Source organism: Gavia stellata, chromosome 6 (assembly GCF_030936135.1).
Source record: "Gavia stellata isolate bGavSte3 chromosome 6, bGavSte3.hap2, whole genome shotgun sequence".
Taxonomy (NCBI): domain Eukaryota; kingdom Metazoa; phylum Chordata; class Aves; order Gaviiformes; family Gaviidae; genus Gavia; species Gavia stellata.
Window position 1 is genome coordinate 3578475 of NC_082599.1, and position 18400 is coordinate 3596874.

General features: G+C 41.5%; 1 protein-coding gene across 1 annotated transcript in view; it reads left to right on the forward strand.

Annotated features, from left to right (window-relative positions):
* Positions 1-18400, forward strand: part of OBSCN (obscurin, cytoskeletal calmodulin and titin-interacting RhoGEF) — a 194316-nt gene that overhangs the window by 135857 nt on the left and 40059 nt on the right. The window contains 13 exon segments of the mRNA XM_059818275.1: positions 203-403; positions 741-823; positions 1564-1737; positions 2129-2288; positions 3538-3654; positions 4897-5061; positions 6418-6576; positions 7865-8042; positions 9707-9820; positions 10523-10690; positions 10853-10955; positions 11565-11694; positions 12799-12904. Coding sequence (XP_059674258.1) covers positions 203-403; positions 741-823; positions 1564-1737; positions 2129-2288; positions 3538-3654; positions 4897-5061; positions 6418-6576; positions 7865-8042; positions 9707-9820; positions 10523-10690; positions 10853-10955; positions 11565-11694; positions 12799-12904 — 1858 coding nt within the window.

Consider the following 18400-nt stretch of genomic DNA (forward strand, 5'->3'; position numbering starts at 1 on the left):
CAAACCACCTCAGATAGTTTTGAAAAAATGGCCTGAGCCTCCTAGAGACTTAGTCTTCCACTTGCAAAAAGCAAGCAGTGATTCTCTTTGCCATACAAGGGCTGGAGAATAAAACATTAAACACAGATAAGCACTCATGTTCTGCTGGTGTTACTGTACTCTGTTTTCAGAGCACAAAATAACTCTCATTTCATGCTTGCAGATCTTTGACGTCTACATGGTCACGGCTGACTACGTGCCCGCTGCACCTGACAGGGAGACCATCACTTTGAAGGAAGGCCAATATGTGGAAGTCCTTGATTCAGCTCATCCTCTGAAATGGCTGGTCAGGACTAAACCCACAAAATCTAGCCCCTCTCGACAGGGTTGGGTATCTCCAGCTTATCTGGACAAGAAACTAAAGGTGACTGATCATGCTGTGTTTATTGTTCATGTAAAATTACTTGCTCCTCTTGTAGTTTAGAGCCATCCCTTTTGCAAGGAGTGATGGATGAGGAAGTTGTTGAAGGGGTCCGTAACACGGCTGGACTTCTTCGTGTTTTGCTTAGACAATATTTCTGTATACATGCAGGTGTGCCTGGGTTTGAAAGACCTAATCATCCTCCAGTAAAAAAGAAATGTCACACTGGTTTAGGAATTCTTGAAAGGGACTGTGAACACACGAGGGATATTCCTCAGTGTGCATTGATAAAAGAACCATCAATTTAAAAGAATAATGTTTCTTTTTTCTTGTATTTTAGTTGTCACCAGAGTGGGGACCAACAGAAGCTCCTGAGTTCCCTGGAGAGTTTGTTTCTGAAGATGAATATAAAAGGAAGCTAAGGTGAGCTCGTGTCATTTGGTATTTGCACCTTTGAGTTTTGCTGCCTTTTGAACTAACATGAATGTTGGCATCTAGGTCCCTCCTGTCAATCACTGTTTTTGTTCTGCTGAGTCCTGCCACCTCCCCTTTCACAGAATCAAGCAAACCCTTGATTCTCTTAGACTTGTAATTTGTGATCTTTGGGTTTTGCCATTGATTTCAGCCTAGGAAAATTCCAGGCAAAGTAAATCATATTGGATGACTTGAGAGAAAGGATTTACATTTAGTAATTCTGGAAGCTTTCTGATTTCACAAAATCCTAAACTACAGCCCCTCTGTACTTTGGGGTGCCCTATATCTGAGGATGATGGCTAAAGAGGGAGTGAAAGAACTCAACCTCGTGTTACTCCCTTGCAGTGCAGCACACTACTGAGTGTGCTCTCATGGAGATACTTGCTTGCTTGATTGCATGAAGTAGCATTGAAGCTGCTACTGTCTACTTTACATAGAACCTTTTGTTGTTCACACTCTGTTTTATCTGCCCTAATGGTACATGTCTGTAAGGTAGAGGTAGGTGTCACTCCATGAGCAGGGTGTCTAAGTTCCTCTTATGGTCAGATGGGGTCTAGTCAACACACCCCAGGGAGTCTGTTCCTCTGATCATATATCTCCACTTTAGAGCCTAAAGGTCTCTCAGCACGTCAAGGATAATTGTGATGATTTTTCTGTGATTTCTTTTTGCCTATTTGTCTTCCCTTCAGTGTTCTTATTCAAGAGCTGTTGATCTCAGAAGAGGATTACATTCAAGATCTACAGTTCCTCCAGACTCATCACCTTAAGTACACTGAGACCTGTCCCAATGTTCCAGGAGCTGTCGCCAGTCAGAAATCCACCATCTTCAGAAATATTGATGACATTGCTTGCTTCCATTCCAGGTGGGCATTCCCATGTGCCTTCATTTGAGACCAGAGAGTGGCTCACGTACCTGGTGTCAGAGCCACAGTAACTATTATCACTGTGAAGGATGTGGAGCATTGGCAATGCTGAGGTGCAAGGGAATTGATGGTCCTTTTGGGATGATAGATGAAATGCCCTTCCTTGCAGGGCATTTCATACATTCAAGCTAAGAGGGACAGCATCATGCTGGATGAAGAGGCATTGAGGAGTTTAATGCTAACATGGCAACATCCCTCACTTCCTCCAGTCATTTCCTTTAACGTGTGTTAACCTGAAATCGCCTGATTTAAAGGTCTGGCTGCTGGGGCTGTGCTCTAGCCTCATTCCATCACCTTCTTCTCAGATGTCCTTTTTTGTTTGTCTCCACAGTGTCTTCCTCCGAGGCTTGCAGAAATGTGACACTGATGATGACGTGGCCATGTGCTTTATCAAGCATGAGGCAGAGTTTAATAAGTACATCCAGTACCTGGTGGGGCGGGTACAAGCTGAGTCGATTGTGGTCAGCAAAGCTGTCCAGGATTTCTACAAGGTAAAAAACAGTAGCCAAAGTGCCATCTGAACACGCATCCTATAAACCACTGCATCAAGAAATGTAGTTATTAACCACAAAGGTGATCCTGAAAAGGATTATTATTTTTGTGGGAAATCATTGCTAAATATAATAATTTTGTATTCACCGTCTAGCTCTTCCTGGTCGGTACAAACAATACGGGAACATATTTACGTATGTTTATGCATTTATGAATATTATACAGATTATACAGATATGAATGTGGCTGTGACTATGTAATTGTAATTAAGGGATGTTTTAAGGGCCACCACATTATAAGACCAAGAGAATTCACATAAAATGTTAATATAGATAGGGAAATCCTGTTTCTCCTCTCCAGCTGCTCAGGATTGAAGTTCACTAGTGAAAACACACACACAACACTCCAGAACCATGAGCACATGCGTATTCGTGGATCCCTTGAGTAGCAGCATGGCTCCTCTGTCCATCTGATACCCCTGCCCAGATCCTGAGGGCTTTTACCCTCTCCATGAACCTCCTATTCAGCAGCTAGTCCAGCTTGATGGTCTCTAGAAAACAAATGCATGTGTTCACACTCACCCCACATTCAAAGATCCCTCAAATTATCAGCACAAGCTCTCAGCCCTCCCTAATAGCCATGCCTGGATCCTGGGTCTCCTATTTGCATCTAGTCCAGCTTGAAGTTTGCTGGTGAACTGCACACAGTTGCACCCACGTGCACCAGGTCAGTTGGAAAGGCTAAACATCCAGCTCAGTGCCTGATGTCCCAGCACACGGACCCTGTGACCTGGGCTTCCCTATTCCAGGTGCCGGTGCCGAGACCCTCATTCGCTCCGGTTGCTGGCATTGCAAACACATGGAGCACTCCCAACCGAGGTCTGGCACCGGTTGCTGGCACTGAGTTCACTTGCTCCTGCCCTCCCACTCCCCAGCAGCACTGGTCTTCCCTGTCACACTGTCTGGTTCGGCAAGCCTTGGATCGCATTTCCCCAGCGTCAGTCCTGCACTGGAAAAGCAGACAAATTCAGCATTTCAGACACCTTGTAGTCTGAAATGATAACTAGCTGATAAAGGGTGCAGGAGGGTTACAGATGTCCAAAATCTGGGGTAGTAAGGTCTGGTAGAGCTATCCAGTTTTGGCTGAGTTAGGTCTATGAACCAGCATCATGTGAGCATTTTCCAGGGAGTAATCTTTTCAATTGTTCTTTATAACAACCTTTCCTTGTTCTTCTATGTATTTTTTCAGAGATACACAGATGAAATTTTAACTAATGAAGGTCCTTCACAGCCCCTTTTCCCACCACTGCAGCACTACCTGGAAAAACCCATAAACAGGATCCAGCAGTACCAGACGATAATCAAGGTGAAAAGCTTTTCTTACACGTTTGTATCTGATAGGTTTATGTTCTGCTTCGTGCAGCTTGTGTAGAAAAATACTTTATTTTTATTTCATATTTCTTGGCTTTCTGCTGATGCAACTACAATTGAAAGCTGCTTAAGTAAGAAAAACAGTAATCATCACCAGTGATGGTGCTCTCTAAATAGTTTTTTAAATGTAAATCCAGGTAGAGGTTCTCAGTTTCCTACCCCATTAAGTTCAGCAAGCTTCATCTGAACGATCTTTAAATATATACTTATATGCATATATATATATGAATACATGTAGGTATATATCCATGACAAGTATGAATTCGCTTCACACTCAGCAACAGGTATGTTATAAAAATAAGCAATTCCTAATGTGTAAGAAAGGAACTTACCAGTTTCTCTCCTTGTGTTTTATACTGACATTATAGTAAGATGAAATTTTTGTTTTCTGAAAAGCTTTGCCTCATTCTACCACCCTGAAATGTTCCATCTTTCAAGTTTTCATCTGTCCTACTATCTCAGGTTGTAGTCCAGACCACAAATTAAAGTTTCAAAGTTGTGGGATTTTTAATGGTGTTTTTCATGGGGTATAGCACTAGGATAGTCAGAAAGATGACTGCCAAAATATTTCTGTATTCTGCCATTACAGAAGTGAGCAGTTCGAATAGTTTGAAGAAGGTTCAAAGTAACTTTCGAATTTTGAACACCTGCCTCCACACAAACACCAACATTTTAAAGGGTCTCTTGGAAGAGAGAGTCAGCACACCTTCATTACTGAAAGAGAGGATCAGAAACAAATGTGGAAGAAAAGGATAACTGCCATTTCCATCCTCTCTTGTTTTTAATCTAATAGCAACTCTCAGTTTAGCACTGCCACATGAATTGCTTGCCTTATGGCATCGTCAGGGTAAACAGAAGAGAAATGCAGTGGATACATTTAGGATTGCTTTGGGTTTTATTGGTTTTCAATCACTGAAGCATTTCTGGTATTTGCTTCAACTTTGGCTTCGTTTAATATGAATTGGTGTAAGGAAAAGCCAGACTGGGTAGTCAGTGAGGCTGCAGAATGGGTAGGAAAGAGGAGACTTTAGTAGCTAAGCAGCACATGGTGGAAGAAAGGGATAAAAGTTGCCCAGATGAAAGAGCTGGAACGGATATTGAGAAACTCTTCAGCTATCAAGAAAATGTAATATTTTTTTTCTGACTGCCCAGTAACATTTTCTTCATTGATCTACAGGAATTAATCCGAAACAAAGCAAGAAATAGCCAAAACTGCACTTTGCTGGAGCAGGCTTACGCCATTGTGTCTGCACTCACCCAAAGAGCAGAAAACAACCTCCATGTCTCACTCATTGAGAATTATCCGGGGACCTTGGAAAGCCTTGGTGAACCCATCCGACAGGTAACTGGAATTTCTCAGTCAGTGTTAGTGCTATGCATGTCTTCACTAGTTTCTAAGTAGCCTTAGGTCCTACAAGAAGCTCCTTTAGAAATCATATCTGAAAGAGAGTATTTGCTTATTGCCTTTCTTACTGTTCAGAGAGATGGGTCTCCCTGGCTTGATTAAGGTTTGAAGCACCAGAGCATAGATGCTTATGGAGCAATTCACACACAATGTAGTTATTTGCCTTTCCAAACTGCTCATCAAACAGGAACAGATTTGTTCTGGGCCCCCACATGATTTTAAAGCACTTTAATTTATTTATTTAATTTATTTTGTCCTCCTCCTCTCTTATTATTGGCAAGCTACACAGGCCAGCTTCTGAAATTACTGGCATCCGTGTGTTTTCCTGTTGATTCCTCAAGTGTTAGAAGCTCACTGGGCCTTTTCAATCTGCATGCTTTCATTTGATACAGTTCTTTCAAAGAGCCTGGTTTGCTGGGATGTTAGTACAAAGTAGCATGGTATACGTCACATATGCTCTGCGACAAAACATTAGATCAATTTACGGATGTTCTTCCATGGCTGTTCATGTATCTTCAAAAGACCTGTGTGCTTCTCCAGGCCTCTTTCATGAATCAAATGTGTGTTTTAGGAGCACAGAGGAAAGGTGACCCAGCTATTGGGACACTAGTCTAGGACTTTCAACACCCTTACTCAAATTCCTGTTTGTAGGCTTACTGTGTCGTGAAGGGCAAATAATTTACTCTGCCTGTTTGTATCCTACGTCTTGCACGGGAATGACAGTGTATTGCTGACTGGAGTTGTAAGGCTAAATTACAGTGATAGTGAGACACTCTGGTGGGGATTCATCTACCCACATTTAGACATCTGACAAAAAAGACTCCAGTGAATCACCTCAAGAGCCGTTGCTTCTCCCTAATGATGCCAGGGGGAACCCATGTCACTAACTGAGCTGTATGTGTCGGAAGATATATGAAATGAATGTCCTGTTCTGGTGAGGAGACCAAGTGAGCATATAAAGCGTCCACATAACACACAGGACATAATTTTCCATTGTCATTAGTACTAGTGGATTATGCCTACTTGACATGAGCTCTGTATTTTTCTGGCAACAAAGAATACCAGATCAAAGTAATGACAACCACTGTGTGCAACCCTGTTGGTGCTGTCAGTCTGATGCAATACCTTTAGCATTAGAAACAACCTGCTGTGCTGTAATAAAACAGAGATGCCTAAGATGATGATGTAACAGTAAACATTTGTTATCTGTTCACTGAAAAATGATGGTGAGACATCATCGTGGTAATTATTCCAGAGTTATCACTATATGCTCTTCCTTCTTTTTCCTGTCAGGGCCACTTCATTGTGTGGGAAGGAGCTCCGGGAGCTAGAATGGCATGGAAAGGACACAAAAGACATGTCTTCCTCTTCAAAAATTATATTGTGATCTGCAAACCGAAGCGAGACACGAAGACAGACACCTACAGTTACATCTTCAAGAACATCATGAAGGTCTGATCTTTATATCCTCACCTAGAGCATTTCTTTGTCATTGAGGACTTCGTGTTTATATCCAGCTTCTGGTCATCTGAATGGGAGATTTCACTAATCCTTTTGAGCTATTCCTTTGTTTCCGAAAGTTTATGAAGCACAAGTAGAATCTATGTCTATCCCAAAATCTCTCTGTTAAACCTGTCAGAAACATGCAGAAACCATCAGAAGCACGGGTGGATTTTTACCGTGCAGCAATGAGATTATATGTATAAGTGTTTATTCATCTCTGTTAGCTCACTGAGTTAACTGTATAAGTGCATGATATTTTGCTGTCTCTAGTATTTGCTAGCATTTGTAGTTCTTTGGTTTTGACAGTCTGCAGTGTTGGTATTAAATTGGAAGAAATGCTGGTTTAGTCATATGCTACATTTCCTGTGGTTCTCGCTGCTGGTTATGTCCTTTCCTGACACCAATTACTGTTTAGAAATGAAAAATTCAGAGGACTTGACCAGCTCATCTTCAGACATTCAAGGCTCAGGTTAAAACTACAAGAAATTGCAGAAAGAGTTTTCCCAAGGCAGTAGAGCCTCAACTCCAGTAAAAACTAATCCACCAAACAAAAAAACTACGGAGTTCTTGACCAAGCCCAGTTAGGGCCTTCTGAAAGTCCTTATCTCTGTCCTCATTGATATTCATAAGCAGATTTTATTTGCCAAGGAAAAAAAAGGGACGCTTTGTCCAGAGAGTGCCTGCTCTGTAATTTCTTTTCACGTAGTCCCTAATTGTGCTGTTCCTGGGCCCGACAACGCTGCACTGTAGGGGCAGCGTGTCCCACACTTGGGATACACTTTAATGCTGGATGTTATTTTCCTGAAATATGATAATTATTCCCAGGAAAATGTCTGTTTGGTAACCAGAAAATCAGGTATACCAGGGAAGGGATCTCAAAGTGACCCTGATTGCTCTTCAGCCAAAACCACGTTGCATTGCTTATGCAGTCTCAAAAATCTTTGAGAGTGGTGTAAATGATCCCTTTTGCTGTTGGAGCATCTAATACAGCTTTAATGGGAATGGCATAACTCATGTCCACTGAAGAGGGTACACACTGGTAGCAGGAGACTCGCTGGTGTTTTATAGTTGTTTCCATTTCAGACCTTGGTTGAAGATGGTTCTGGTTCGCAAAGGCTAGGTCCAGATCTGAACTGTCCTAAACTGGGATTTCAGTTGTGGGAAAGGTACTGGCTGAAATTCAGTTTTAAGAACATAAGATGTGTGTTGACTTCCTCATCCTCCTTCCATCACACAGCTGAACAACATAGATGTGAACGACCTTGTGGAAGGGGATGACCGGGCGTTTGAGATCTGGCACGAACGGGAAGACTTGGTTCGCAAGTACCTCCTTCAGGCACGTACAGTGAATATCAAGAACTCCTGGGTGAAGGAGATCTGTGGCATACAGCAGAGGATCAGCGAGCCTGTCTGGAGTGAGTATGGCCCGAGATAGCCCAAACCTCCTAGTTTTTTCTTGGGTGGTCTCCCTGATTCAGGAAGATTAGCCAAAGAAGGAGAGAAACCATCTAAGGCCATTTGCCACCTCTTAAACTGAACTAGGGTTAGAGGTTTTCCTTTAGTCACATCGCAGACTGCTGTAAATAACAACTTACATGACTTGACAGCACACAATAAGCTTTAACTGGAATGATTACAGCAGTGTTAGGACCTCCACCTGAGCTGGGGAAGACATCTTTATCAGGATGGGACAGCAGTGTTTGACTCTCTCCATTTACCATCAAGGGAGCCAAGACTGTATGTCACTGAAGTGATTAAGTTTACATGACAGAGGTCCCACAGGACCTCTATAGGTTTTTAATCAATAGCAGAGCAGATGAGTAACTTTCTAATTTCTCTTCAATGTCTGTAACCCAAGTATGGAAAACACAGGCTGATGAGCTGAGAAGAGCTGGCTATCCGTGGCTGTTTCAACTGACGTGGGTTGCCTTTGATGGAGGATGAGAGTCAGAGAATGAAGGGGTTGCTCAGCTCCTTGTCTTCATATTCATACATTTTTGTCAATAGGCAGAGGATGTTGTTTTCCAGCAAAATAGCTCAGAAAATGTGCATCACTGCAGAAGAGAAACACATTACTGAAACTTCTAAACCACATATATTGCAGAGTTGGCACTAGAGATGTATTTGATCTGGCAGGGATTGCAGAAGGGTAGATGACCACAGAATTTGGTGACAAAGGCCCTGGCCCACTGCACGAAGAGCATCACACTCCAGTGGGAAAAGTAGTCTCAGGACCTGACCCAGAGTCCTATTTGTACCAGTATAAAGCCCCCTGTGACTTTGCTGGGTACTGAATCCTCCACTCCACTTCTGGCTCACATCGCTCTATCTGGACCCATGGGTTTGCTTCGGATTTTTATCTTGTCATTCAGGCTGCTTCATCCTCGCTGTCATTTGAGATTCCACCAATGTTCTATCCACAAAATTTATCAGCAGGGATATCAGATCTTTATTGTCCAGGTAAAAGCTAGAAATTGTGTCCTTTACAGCGTAAGGAAATTTGGCATCTTAAAATGCCAGAACAGAGGTGGGTTTAGTGTATACACACTGAAAACAAGTCTGGGCATTTTGTTTTTATGTTTTTAGTGAGGTGTTCTAATGAGGAAGACTATCACAACAGTTTTGCATAGTTTCATATGGCAGTAATAAGTTAGAATAAAAGTCCCTTAACAAAGCATAGATTTTATTGTATGGAGGCAAACAGAATACTAGTTTGGATATCAAGGGTGCATTTTAATTGGGGAATTATCTTAACTGTGACAGCTGTGTGGTGTCTGAATAATGGATGTGCTTATTAAAATCATGGCCTAAAGTACTTCCAGCAACAAATCCCATTTTTTTTATGGCCCATCTTTACAGCCAAGAACAGACGCTTGACAGACTGAATTGAGTCTCAGCTAAGCAAGGACAGCATGTCACCTGGAAAGTCATTAGCTGCTAAAATTTCCTGTTCAGCTTTCCTTTCTGAACCTCGCAGATTTGCAAAAATTATACCTATTCTTATCTTACTTTGCAGCAGCCATCCCATGGACAGAGGCCTCCCCTCCTCCAGACTAACATGCTTCTTCTGATGTTTCAGTACCTCCAGACTTTGAAGAACTACTGGCGGACTGTACAGCTGAGCTGGGAGAGACAGTCAAGCTGGCTTGCAAAGTTACGGGAGCTCCCAAGCCATCTGTCAGCTGGTACAAAGGTATGAGCAGCAAGTCATGTATTGCATCCTCCGAATTTGTTCTCCATCTATATTGCTTTGTGCTAATAGGTTAGTGGGTAATCTAGACCACCTAGAGATACCCAAATCTAGTCTTAAAGTTAGCTACTAAACAACCCAAGTAACACAGATCTTCCTGTGAGCTAATATAACCTGCTTTTTAGGTTTTCCTATTAGCCCGTATGAATCCACATCTTGTGGTGGTTAGACAACTTCTAGGAAATGAACAACCTGTTTGAACTAGCTCAGATGGTTCCATGTCATATGACAGGCACAGCTGTGTGGGCATACTCTTTTCCCCAGCATTACTGTATTGATGAAGAAACAGCTTTGCTCTAAGTTCACACCTTGTGAAGATCTGTTCTGCATGTTTAGTCACTTTGGAGGTGTTCCTTTGGCTAGCAAATCAGAGATATAACTGCACAGCACATACTCTGGGAGAATTTCACTTTTAAATGAGGATTGGTGATGTATGAGGTCCCTCAAGAGTGCTTTGCCCAGAGGATGTTTTGTAGAGAGCTGGAGGAAGACGAAGAGCTCATTCCTCAACTACCACCATCAGCTGCAGTAAAGCAAATACAGCTCTCAGTCCTCTCAAGCTGAAAAGCTGGATGAAGTTCCCCAGGAGAAAACATAACTGATGCTAAACTCTTTGTAAAGACCTTTTTCCCCTTTATCTTTAAGATGGAAAGCCTGTGGAGGTGGATCCCCATCACATCATAATAGAAGATCCTGATGGTTCCTGCACATTGATCTTGGACAACCTAACCGGTGTTGACTCAGGACAGTACATGTGCTTTGCTTCCAGTCCTGCTGGAAATGCCAGTACCTTAGGAAAGATCCTTGTTCAAGGTAAAGTTCTGCACAGATGCATTGTTTAAAAGGGGTAGTCAATTATTCTTAGGTCAAAAAATTTGGTCTTTAGTGTCTTGTGTGCAGACATCATGAGAATTATCTGGTCAGGGACACATCCTTCGTTTCCAGCCACTAGCTACATTTACCCTTGTTTTGCAGTGCCACCACGGTTTGTGAACAAGGTTAGAAATGCTTATTTTGTTGAGGGTGAAGATGCTCAGTTTACCTGTACTATCGAAGGAGCACCTAGGCCTCAAATCAGGTCAGTTCTTCAAGTCACACTATAACAAATCCTGTTTTCCCATTTTGCATGGTTAGAAGAGTCTCCTGCCCTTTCTTTTAAGGTTATGACCCTTCCTTCTCTGTGTCTTCCACCTTAACCCCATCCTTAACCCAATGCTGACTCTTCCTGAACCCAACATTCCTGAGATTCTCAGCAATTTATTCTAGCTAGCATCTGAAAAGAAATACCCACAGATAATCCCTGACATAGGACTGTGTCAGACCTAATGCCCTGACAACATTTTATCATTTCTTTATACTCCCTGCCTTACACTTCAATTTATTTTATCAGCAACCAGTCTGGGGCATTCAGACAAAAAGCTCAGCATAGTTTTGCATTATTAGAAGCCCTTTTCTCTGCATTGGCTGATGAGATTTCTTGAAAAGCATCTCATAAACCTGTGCAGTTCGGTATCCACGTGTAATCTACCCACCTGTAGACGTGTCTCCCAGGATCCAAACTTCTGTCTAATGATTGACTCTCAAGTTGTTTGCCCACGGCTCTGATGATAGATGGATCAGTGAGCTGGGGCCTTCTTGACACTGTGTATTTTTTTCCTGGCTTATACTCAGTGTTTTCCACATGCAGGTGGTACAAAGATGGTGTACTGTTGAAGGACACAAGTAAATACCAGACTTTCAGTGAACCACGAAGTGGCATAATAGTCCTGGTGGTCAAGAACCCTTCCAATGAAGATATGGGACACTATGAATGTGAGGTAAGTTCGGAGAGATTTAAAGATCTGCTGCTTGATGTGATGTAGGTAGAAGAATTCATTTTAGTGGGAGAGATCCATTGCATGAGAATAGTGGCTGAGTAATTGCTGCCACCAGCCCTATCAAAAAAATTTATCTAAGTCAGGTTCTTCTGAACTAGATCTGGATTGTGAACATCCAAAAGCTTCAGAATATTCCAATCTGAGAGTTTGGTGGTTCAAACAGTAATAGAGTAAGCTTGTTCTGTAGCTTAAATTCAGATCCAGATCTCTAGAGGTACCTCTTACAAAGGTTAGGACCATTTTGACATGAGGTTTTGTTTCTGGACTGTCTTTAAAATAGAACGGATTCATGCCACTGCAACGAAACCATCCAAAGCCAAAAGAAAGAAATTGAGTCTAAACAGAAGTGTAAACCACTGACCTTCCTGTTTATTTAGCAAGCATGCATGGAAGTATCTAATAAATTAAAATAAATGTGCTGTACAATATTTTCTAAAAATTAGTCATAGTCCATGCATTCATTGTAATAAAGTAGTAATAAGCTCTCAGGCCTCAACAATAAAAACAGTTGACTTTAGCATGGGTCAGGTGACATCTGGTAAACGACCCAGCCCACAGCAACATCACAGTTATTCCACAGAAACTTTTAGGAAGTTTGACACAATCTAAAGACTTCTTCAAGGATTTTAGCAAAATGACATTACCTTGCATTTGCCATTAGGTAAGATCCCAAGGTCCAGTATTCCCTTGGCTGATTAAGACTCAGTTGATTAATGGATGATAAACAAAAAAACCTCTTTAACCTCCACTTAAACACCACACAGCAGGAATCTGTGCCTGTTGGTAGAGACAAAAAGCTCAGGACCAAGTCACAGGCTGCAGAGCAAACTGCAAATAACTAAGTTAGCTGATGTGCTGTAACTCATCTGTGCAAGGCATTTGTAATAAAGCATTATCATGAACTCCACTGAGCTGCAATGTATTCATACAAACTCACCCATTTCTGTTGTCAAGTAATTGCAGTGAATTTGTAATGTAGTATAGGAAGGTTTTATTATACAAAAACATCCTGCGTTTCATTCGGTACTGCATGATTCTCTTTAGCTGGCGAACAGATTAGGGTCTGCAAAAAGTGGAGCAGAACTTTACCATCACAGTGCTGCAGCCCTGACGCAGGAGAGGAGAGGAGACCAAGCCATTACCATAGAAGGTATGATCCTTGACCAGCTCTGTAAGTACGTCAGTGAATTACTCTAAAACCATCTCACTGAGGATCGACTATATTTGCCATCTTATCCATGTTGATTGTTGGTCTACACGTATCTGTATGTCTATCAAGATGTGCATGGGTATACTGCAGCTCAGCTCTATACCCATCACCATCTGTTGATTTGCAAACCTGGCAAATCAACTTCATCATACAATGCTCATAAATGCATTATATGAAAAAGGAGGAGCAAATGAAGGGTATGTCACACCACCACTAGTGCAAGAAAAATGTTTCTATTCCTGTTGGAATACTTGAAAATGTGTGTCAGCCTGGCAGAACATGAGTTACCTACCAGGGGCCAGTAAGTAAGGCTTCAGGCGTATTGTGATCGTTTCTGAAATACCACTGAAGACCATCTGGAATGACTGAGAAAGCAGAACTAAAAGCAGTATATTCTGAACAATATTAGTTCATCCATTATCTAGGACAGTTCAGGTATTATACACCACATAGTCAGAGAGTCTATTCCAGATTTTTTCGGCATGTTTCACCTGAATTGGTAGGGTGATATGGACTGAGTCTACACGCATCCAAAACCACATCCTTTCTCAACACCTTTAGGATGTGACTGCATAAAGTTACCTTCTTATCAAAGGGGTTTCCACAAGCGCTGTCTTAGGCAGGCTTGCTATAAACCCATCACAACTGAGTTTAGGTCAGTGGCTACATCTGCGTAAGGAACATTTCCTGGTGTAGGAAACTAGTTCTTTGTACATCTTAGAAGTGTGTCCTTGGCTGGCTGAGCATGGGCCAGGCATCGCTATCTCTCTCAAACAGTTCCCAGCAACAGTTCAGGAGATAATATAGCCAAGGGACCATTTATAATAGATAGTTTACTGTTTTGGAGGGTAAGAGAGATGACTAAGATAGGCATAGGTCATTCCATGGCAGTGAACCTTGGCGTCAGAGAGGTGTCCCAGAGGTGTTTAGTGGAGACATGGCCAACAAAAGCCAGAGGTTTGCCAAAAGCTGTAGGACCTTCTTTCCTCATCTTCAGTGTTTTCACATTATCTTGTGATCATAACAGGGGTTCAAGTGTGCTTTTGACAGGAGATAATTGTTATTATCAACATTCAAGTGAGAGCCATCAAATACGAAGGCATTCTGACTCAAGAAGCTGCTGAGCAGCAAATGACTGGAGTCTAGAGAAATACTCAGGGAAAATGGTACTTCACTCGTAGTTTTTTCATCATTCTCCATAGGCCCCAGCTATTGGCCCTGTCTGAGACAGGGTCCTGGTCTGGATGGACCTTTGGGCCAGTCCTCTGTAGACACTAATGTTGTGTTATTACATTAAGAGGATTCAGACACAATAGGCTATTAAGATCAGTATCCTGACCTATGTACTTGCTTGCCTTGTTTTTATGCTTGCTCTCCTTGCAGTCCTTTCCCAGAGTACCATCAAATCACTCAAAAGCATTACAGGGAGAATGGTGTTAGTAGTATAGCAACACTATAATTTTTTTCAGCAGGATAAACCTTGAAGTACTTGAATGCTTTGTCCTTGCTATGCCCTAAAGAGAGAAGAATAAATTGTATGCAGGATGTAGAGGAACACAAACAAATCACTGTTAGGACAGCATATCTTGATGAAGTTCTCTTGTATCAAGGCAGAAGATGTTATAAAAACAAACAAGGGCTGTAAAACAGCGGTAGGAGCATTATTCAGCTCTTGGGATTGCAAATGTGCATGTTCAGCCCTGAATTACTCATGTGCTGTTATTCCTGCAGTCATAAATAAAAAATTTCATGAGCTTGGTTGAAGAAATATAATTGGAGTTTGCCTGGAAGCTTCAGAAATGTTATGAAATAGCTTTTGATCCATGATGTGCAATTGCTTGAACTTGGTAATAGGGAAGGAAATAGATCCCTGAGTCACCTCCAGGCAGAAACAGAGAGAGAGCTGCTTCAGGCCAATGGAGCAAAGAGCAGGCTCATCCATGGAGCAAGAGGATTGTCCTGAGCAGAATCGCATCAGGGGTGCATTTGGCATAACGCACTTGACTGAGGAGGGAATTCGTTGCTTTCTTGAGAATCAATAACCAGCCTTGATCTACCTATGGAAAAATCAGGTTCATCTGGCAAAGAACTGGAGGACGGATGGATCTCATGAAGGCTTTCTCTTTCCATCCTTACAATCCTTTCTATTTGTGAAAATGGGATTATTTGTAACTTCACCAAGAGGACAACATTACTGCTGTGTGGTAGTATTACAACGGAAAATAGATACTGTCTGTTTCCTAGCTCACCTGCATGGTGGGTCTAAGTTTTACCTGATTTATCGTTGGTTCTGAGAAATTACTATTGTCAGAGTCTCCTGAGGCACCCAGGGGCTTTAGTTGCAACTATTTTAGTTTTTATCCTCCTGCCTTTCTATACTGTTTATCATACTGAACCAAACCTACTGTCACAATTTGGGATACCATTAGTACAGTGGTTTACGAGCCCTGACCTGCAGTCAGTGATGGTCCACAGTCCAACACCGTGGGTCTCGAAACCAAACTTCTTGTCATTAGGTTTAAATGTATGGAGATTTGCTGATCCATTGGAAGGACCAAATCCAAATAGGATGGAAACCACTGGACTAAGGGGTCCCCTTGTGAGCAGCCACAGCTTGGGCTGCAAGCCTGAAACGCTGAGTTCTGCCTTCAGCTACACCTGGTCGCTGCACTGAAGTCAATGGAGAGTTGCTTTAAAAATCCTTTTTCTGTGGGTATTGGAAGAATGTTAGACACTTAAAAAAAAAAAAAAAGTGTAACTGAAAGAAGATCCTTCTCTCTGACTTCAGGTTGACTGTCTGCTTTGCACCTTGCTGCTTAACCTAGACACGGCAGATCTGGGCTGATGTGCTCTGGCATCCCTTTTTAACATGTTACTATTGCGATTCATTCATCCTAGGCTCACTAACTTGCTCATTTTTCAAGGAAGACAAAGCCCAGTGTTTTTGAAAGGTGTTGCATTCTCACCTGGGCAGACAGCTCCAGGACGTATAATGAAACGGTTGATAGTAGGGGAAGGAATCGGCTACACAAGTGGAAATAAGCAAAACCATAGAGAAAAACACCCAGTGCAGTTACAGCCAGGCAACGGGAAGCTCTTCATAGTCTTGCCATAGATCCAGAGCTTTGGGCAAGTTATTTAGTTACCTTGTTTGGTAATACCCACCTTGCAGGGAAAAGCTAAATATTCTGAGGCTCTCAAACGGAAGATTGCTTTAAAACGCAGAGGAGCATTAAATCTCTTAGTGCTGCCCTTTTACTGAAGAAATAGGGCATAGGAGCTTGTCCCCCTGACATTTTTAAAGCTCCCTGGTGGGGGGGGGTGGTTAGGATATTTATCTTATTATTTTTATCCTGTTGTCATCATAGGTTAGTCTCATTTTTGGGCTGGTCATGTGGTTTCCAGTGCAAATTCAAGCGAGCACAATCTGCCTTTCCAACCATCTCAGTCACTGCAGGAGTGGAGCCTTTTTTTTCAGAGAGAGCGCAAAGAACTTGCATTTCATTCACACAATTTAGGAAACGCTGTTATGTCCATGAATTGATCATTTTAAGATTAGCTTTAGCAGTTCATGTCAGATTTGTGCATCCCCTGTCGCAGATTAATCTCCGAATCGTAGCAGAAGAGGGGTGAAAGCAGAGCAGTGCTCCTGTGGTTTATGCCAGCAGCATGTACTGTGCAGGAAAAATAGGTTTGTGCTTCTGTGAGTGGAGAAAACAGACTTAAGGTTTGTAATAAAGGCCATAAACTACCTTTCATCCACACAGAGCAACAAGAACTGACTTACCCTAAATGTTTCACCACTTGTAAGTCAATGATTTAGTGTATTAACCAAAGAGGAGTCTAGTCCTATAGAAGCACTGGCTGATCCTAATGCTTACAGCTTTTAACCTGCTTATCAGGGGCTCCTGCTTTGCAAAGCTCTTTTCCTAAAATGCTATTGAACAAGTTGAAATGATAAATCCGGTGCTAAAACGGATGCAGAATATTTTCCTCTCGGGGAAAAAAAAAAAAAAGAAACCCAAATTCTCTCATCCTACTTTCATGTGGTTCTATCCTTCGTATAGGATTACTTAAATCCTCCCTCACACCTCGGATAGCACATATAAAACTGATCTGTCATGCACTAAACTGCAAGTCGTCAGGACCCATGTACTATATGCCATTTACAGCTTTCTCATCCCAGGCCTGCTGAACTTTTGAATACTGAATCCCTTTGACATCTGCTACATATAGAAATATTGCCATCGATGTCATTTGGGAGGACTGCAAGAACAGACATTAATAGAGTAAACATTAAAGAGACTTCCTCTTACAGATATTGGAAAACTTCATTAAATACATATTTAACTATCATATCAAAACAGTTGTTAAAATAACTGTATAAAACATCTATGTTTAGGTGTGTAATCAAATTAATTAATGCCTATTTACATCAGAACTGATACTCTTGCTGCTTATGGATTAATCTCATGATATTATTTGATGAGATTTTCTAAAAGTTGTGTAAAAATTGCACAATATTGATCACAGAGTCACAGAATCACTAAGTTTGGAAAAGACCTGTAAGATCATCAAGTCCAACCATCATCCCAACACCACCATGCCACTAAACCATGTCCTGCAATGCCATGTCCACACGTTCCTTAAACACCTCCCGGGATGGTGACTCCACCACCTCCCTGGGCAGCCTGTTCCAGTGCTTCACCACTCTCTCAGTAAAGAAATTTTTCCTAATATCCAGTCTAAACTCCCCTGATGCAACTTGAGGCCATTTCCTCTCGTTCTATCAAGGGTTTAAGGGTTTAAAAATTCAGCGAAAATTTCTAGCCTGGGTGCAGTAAATTGTTCGAGCACTCAGTTCATCTTCCATCATTATATAATTATCATTCTACCATTTAAAAAAGGTTTTGAATGATTTAAAAAATATTGACTAAGGATAGATAAATGATTATATTGTAATTGTGTTCAGAGACAGACATTTGAAAGGAATTTTGCACTTTATTTACCCAGTAAGCTATAAACTCTAATTTCCAAACAGATTTTGTTTAAACCCTCCTAATTCTGCAGTAAGTCCTTTGACTCTGTTGGAAATTATTCCAGTTTTTTACACGCATAAATGAGACAAGGCTCTGCAGAGAAAACAGAGCTCTAGGTCAGATATTAACATCAACATTTGCACAAAATTCTTTTTCATTATGGTGGGATTTGTTGTTTTACCTAGCGGCAGAAGAGAGCCCTTGGAAATTAAGTGGAAGGAAAATTAGGTTAAACTATTCCATCTAATATTGTAAATGTCTTTTTAATTTTCAATCAGTGCAGTTTTGGGACACTATTGAAAACATCAGCACTAATCATAAGTTATTTAACAAATAATACAGACACTACAAGTTCCCTGGGCAAGAACTGTTCGTGGTTTTATAGATATATTTTTAA